This window comes from Cyprinodon variegatus, unplaced genomic scaffold, assembly GCF_000732505.1.
Source record: "Cyprinodon variegatus isolate N-32 unplaced genomic scaffold, C_variegatus-1.0 Scaffold0, whole genome shotgun sequence".
Classification (NCBI taxonomy): domain Eukaryota; kingdom Metazoa; phylum Chordata; class Actinopteri; order Cyprinodontiformes; family Cyprinodontidae; genus Cyprinodon; species Cyprinodon variegatus.
The window spans coordinates 103,312-108,103 of NW_015150453.1; the positions used below are offsets into that span (position 1 = coordinate 103,312).

The window sequence follows — 4,792 nt, forward strand, 5'->3', positions numbered from 1 at the left end:
ATTGCATGACACTGGTGATGGGGATGCCATACAGATTCATGTCAAAAATACCGAACTATCCCTTTAAGTTTGTAGACCGTTGCAAACAATGAACAACATTTTTTTTCACAAATAGATCGACAACAGGAAGTTAGGCTTAGTCCCACAGTACGAGGCATAAAACAGCCTCGGATGGACTTTGTTTCTGGCTGTTTCTCAATCTGTGTACTTGTGCGTTCTCGTGAAACGTCCTCAGCCTCAGCCCTAGTACTGTTCCAGTTCAACAAAAACAAGAAGAACGAGAACAGACAAAGTCCCCGGAAGTTGCCCCCCCCCCCAACCGTTCAGTTGCGTTCCATTTACACTCAACAGTTATCTGTGTTACTCGGACAGATTTCGACACTGTTTTAACTAACAGTCCTTATATAGAACATGTCTGACCGGGTGATCGGATTTGTTTGTAAAGTGCTTTAAAATTGGCACTATATAAATAAACTGAACTGAATGTGTCTGGAGTCAAACACGCTGCCAGTCAAGAAGGAATGAAACCAAACACCGGATAATTAAACTGAAATCTCTCAGAGCATCTGCAGGGGAAGAATTAAAGCTCTTACATCTCTGAGGACCCGGTTCATCGCCGTCTTGCTCCACCGTATCGTAGTCCTCTTTAGCTCTGGACCTGGACCCCTCCTCTGTAACACAACGATTTTTGTTTTAATAAAACGCCAAATAATGTATTTTCCAGGAGATCTAATTAACGTGATCGGAGGGCTTTACCTAAGCCGAAGCCTCGTCCTTTTCTCTTCTTGGCCTTCTCTTTCAGCTTATGGATGCTTTCTGTGGAAAGAACGTTAGAAAAGGTTAAAGGTGATTGAGGCTAAAAAGATCTTTATTTTTATTTCAACAGAACAATAAGTTGTTTAAGCTTTATGCTTGACCATCAATCACAATTCTGGCTTCTTTAGGCATGTAAGGATGTTATAATTCACCCAAACCGCAGCTTCTTTCTCTTTCTGTATTAAAACTTGACCACTGTGAAGGAATGCAACTTCTACATAAGGTCTTAAGATTTTCCTGGAGCTGTTTCCAATAATCATTAACGCCTAAATGAAAACGCTAACATCTACTTCCAGCCGCCATCAATAATGGGGGGAAAACCCTCAAAATATGACAGAGCCTGAGGCTGCTGCAGCTGGGGGTTCCCAGGGACAGCGCATGCAGGTATGTGGGGGTCTAAGCGTCTTCAAAATAATATTTTAAGGCAGGGCCGTAATCTGGATGACCTGAGTGCAGATGATGGTTTCAGGTGGACTTTCTCGCTTAAAAATATATCAAAACTACTTTAAAAAAAAATATTTTTCATGTTTAGATGCCCTTTTTAATGGCGTGCAGTATGAACGTAGCATTATACTTACTGATTGAATTAACCTATTAAACATAATATTGTATCTAAAAATTATCTCATGTCTTCTTTATGAATTTTCCACCTTAAGTCAAGCACACATACTTCCCATAATCAGGACAAAAGAAGTGCTGGAACAAAGACAAAAAGTTGCCTGCATTACACCTCAAAACGCAGGAAATAGCGCCTCAGAGAGGCTAAATTTAAAATTCTTTCTGGGGATTTTCCCTATGAGGCGTAAGGCCCAAAGATGTGATACTCCAAGGTTAACAGCCTATGAAATATTACTAGCCAAAAGCCTGATACCAAATGTTGCTTTAGACACAAAATCTTTAACAGACTGATTCCTTTTAATTTTCTTCTAAAAGCGAAACAGTATTAGATTTGAGGACATAGGGGGTGAAAAAAAATCCAAAATCAACACATATCACAATATAATCTTATGCAGTTAGTGATGACGTTTCTGACATTTCAATACAAATTACAGTCTTTGATTACAGCACTTCACACAGACACTCTGCAGAATCTGTTAGTTCAATCTCTAACGTTCTGCTCTCTCTGCTTTTTCTCATAGTAGCTTCATCTGGTCTGTTCCTGTTTGGCTGCAATATAAATAAACTGAAAGTTTTATGTGTCTTGTTTTTTTTAAAGCATATATACTTTAAATAATATATTGGAGGAGTTAAAAATGGTTATATAATAAGCTACTATTTACAGTAAATTATTATTAACCATATTATAGTAACAGGGGGAGTGGTGGCCTAGTGTTGGAGCAATAATCCAGATGTTCTAAGGTCGAGCCCCACTCCCACTGCTCCCCAAGGAGATGGGTTAAATGCAGAGTGAATTTCGTTGCTCTGTACTCGTGACACTGTAATAACAATAAGTGCTGGGGGAAAAAAAAAAGGAAGAAGACAAGTAGCTGCAGATTTTATTTAGGCAGTACCTGGCAGTCTTTACTGATACTTTTATGTTGTTTACATCAGATGGATGTTAGAAATACATATAATTAGGGAAGAAGTTTTTAGCGAGTACATTTTGGTCACATCATCATCCAGCTCTATGAGGATGCTGCACATTTCTGCACCTGTAGTATTTTATCTTTTCTATCATTTTAGGAGTAATATTGTTTTCTCAGGGACTCACCGAGTAGATTTATCCAAGAAAAATCCACCATGAAAGTAAATTGTGTTCAGTACTGGTTTCAAAAGCTACTTCAAGCTGTAACTTTTTATGCTGTTAATGTTCTAATATAATGTAGGTAAAGTTGTTGGATGTATATGAGCAGTTAGCAAAACAGTAACTGAACCATCTGATGAAGGGAGATCATCTCTAAACCAAAACAGGTTTTAAAAACAGGTTTCATCATTGGAAATCTGGAAAACTGCAGGAATGCAGATAAAAGTCTGATTGGGTGACACTTTAAAATCCACAGAAATGTATTATAGATAGCAGATAACTGAGAAAAACTGTTTACAACTTGATAAAAATACACAATTTATCAGTAACGCCAAAATAGTCGGTAAATGTATTACATATGGCCCTTATTTATATTTAAAGTAGTTTTAACGTTTTAAATATTAATTTTAGAGACCAAACGTGTTTCAGCTTCATTCATTTTATTTAACAAACCCGAAGAGCGACATCACGAGTGCGCTTTTGGTCGATTTCGTGTTAGCCAGGAACCAATTTGTATAACTAGGTTGAAAAAACAACACGCAAGAAATATTTTAAGTCCTGAAAATATATTTTAATTTTTTGTCTTTATGTATGGGAAGAGCATTTGCCAGACTAGGCAGCTAAACACGCGCAGAGCGTTTGCATGGATAACAATTAGCTTTGTTAGCTTAGCTCAGGCCTGCTAACACGCAGCGTAGCTTTTCTTTGCCAGTTTTCCGGGTCCGCGGACAATCAAAACTCAATTTTGACTTATACGCAGTGCGCTGAGCCAACGAACCACCTTCCATTAAAGGCTTAATAATATAATCACCATCACCATCCTCATCCATAGGAAAGTCTTCGCCTCCCGCCTCATGAAGATCCAACACGTCCGCCATGATGCCTCTGTCTGTGTACAACTAATTCTGTTTCAGCGCCTGACTGCCACCTACTGGACTGGAGGTCCCTGTTGTACGATTCGTCTTCACGGCTGCTTTACTGCCACCTGGTGGCCGGCATGTGTCTAGGGCATTTATAAAAATTCTTATTAGATATGTATGATATATATATAAAAATCATACTATATAATAATAATAATTTATAATTCTTATGAAATATTTACTTTAAATAGTTTGGAAACAGCCCTGTAACCCAACTTAACTGAGATAAATAAACAGCAACATTTGTCAATAAAAACTGCTGATATTTAATCGTATTGCCTCTGCCTTAACAAACATCTGTATGCCTAAGACCAGCAAACTTTCAAAGTTTTCATTTTAAAGAGGTAATCATCACATGAATGAAATATTTTTAATTACCGTAGCAGCTTTACTGGCCAGGATTGTGTGCACAAACATGACTTTGTGTTTCACACTCGCAGTGTGAAACACAGACCTTAAGTATAAATGTATAGAGGAAATAAAAGAAAAGTTAAAACAAACAATATGTATCAGAATCAGATTTATTACCAAGTAGGTTTTGCTCTTAAAAGCAATTTGCAGACAAATTAGACATATAAACAGAATAAAGAATAGCTAATATAGCTATTGTTAATGTATTGTTAATACATTAACAATAACCATGATGTTGAGGTATACTCAGGTTATTCAAAATTAGATTTTCAGAAGCTTCACTGCCTGATGACTCAAAAGGAGGATGAAGGTGTAACTGCTAAATTAAATCTGATTGAGTTGGTGTGAAGAGACTTCCAACAGGTCTTTATTAAGGATTTAAGTAAATCGAAGGTCTTCAACAGGGGGTCCACGGAGGTACTGCATGGGGGTCGCAAAAGTTTTGGTTGATTAGCCTTTTTTTATATTCCCCCCTGCAATTTTTTTCACTAATTGAAATGTCTTTAAATTCACATTAACATGAATTCAACAGACTGTAGTAAACAGATAAATGGAGGCAGAAGATGTCTTTCAGTCATCAATGCTCACATTCAGAGACACACAGGAGCTCTTTCAAGCTGGGCACCGTTTCATTCACAACACCTGTCCCATTAACGAGGAATCAGAATGAGAAATACTTTAATAATCCCAGGAAGAAATTAATTTTGTTAAATTACTCCAATTTCATACAATATATATAAAATTATGGGGTCCCCTCTCCATTTACAGTCCTTGTCCTGTAAAATGTTAAATACCCCTGAAGTAAACCATCAACTTATGGTTAATTGTCAATTAATGGTTTATTAGACTGAAACTTCTTCCATCCGATTAATAATGATGACCCTTAGCAAAAAATAGTATT

General features: G+C 37.1%; 1 protein-coding gene across 2 annotated transcripts in view; it reads right to left on the minus strand.

Moving 5' to 3' along the window:
- The window catches only part of rbm8a (RNA binding motif protein 8A), an 11,351-nt gene extending 7,877 nt beyond the window's left edge, over positions 1-3,474 (minus strand). Inside the window, exons 1-3 of one of the 2 annotated variants that reach the window (XM_015383043.1) lie at positions 3,372-3,474; positions 757-816; positions 594-671 (exon numbers count right to left, since the gene is read on the minus strand). In XM_015383043.1, coding sequence (XP_015238529.1) covers positions 594-671; positions 757-816; positions 3,372-3,438 — 205 coding nt within the window. In that variant the 5' untranslated portion in view covers positions 3,439-3,474. The remainder of the gene's footprint in view (positions 1-593; positions 672-756; positions 817-3,371) is intronic. The other variant, XM_015383854.1, reaches the window with a different exon arrangement.
- Positions 3,475-4,792: the final 1,318 nt, after the last annotated feature.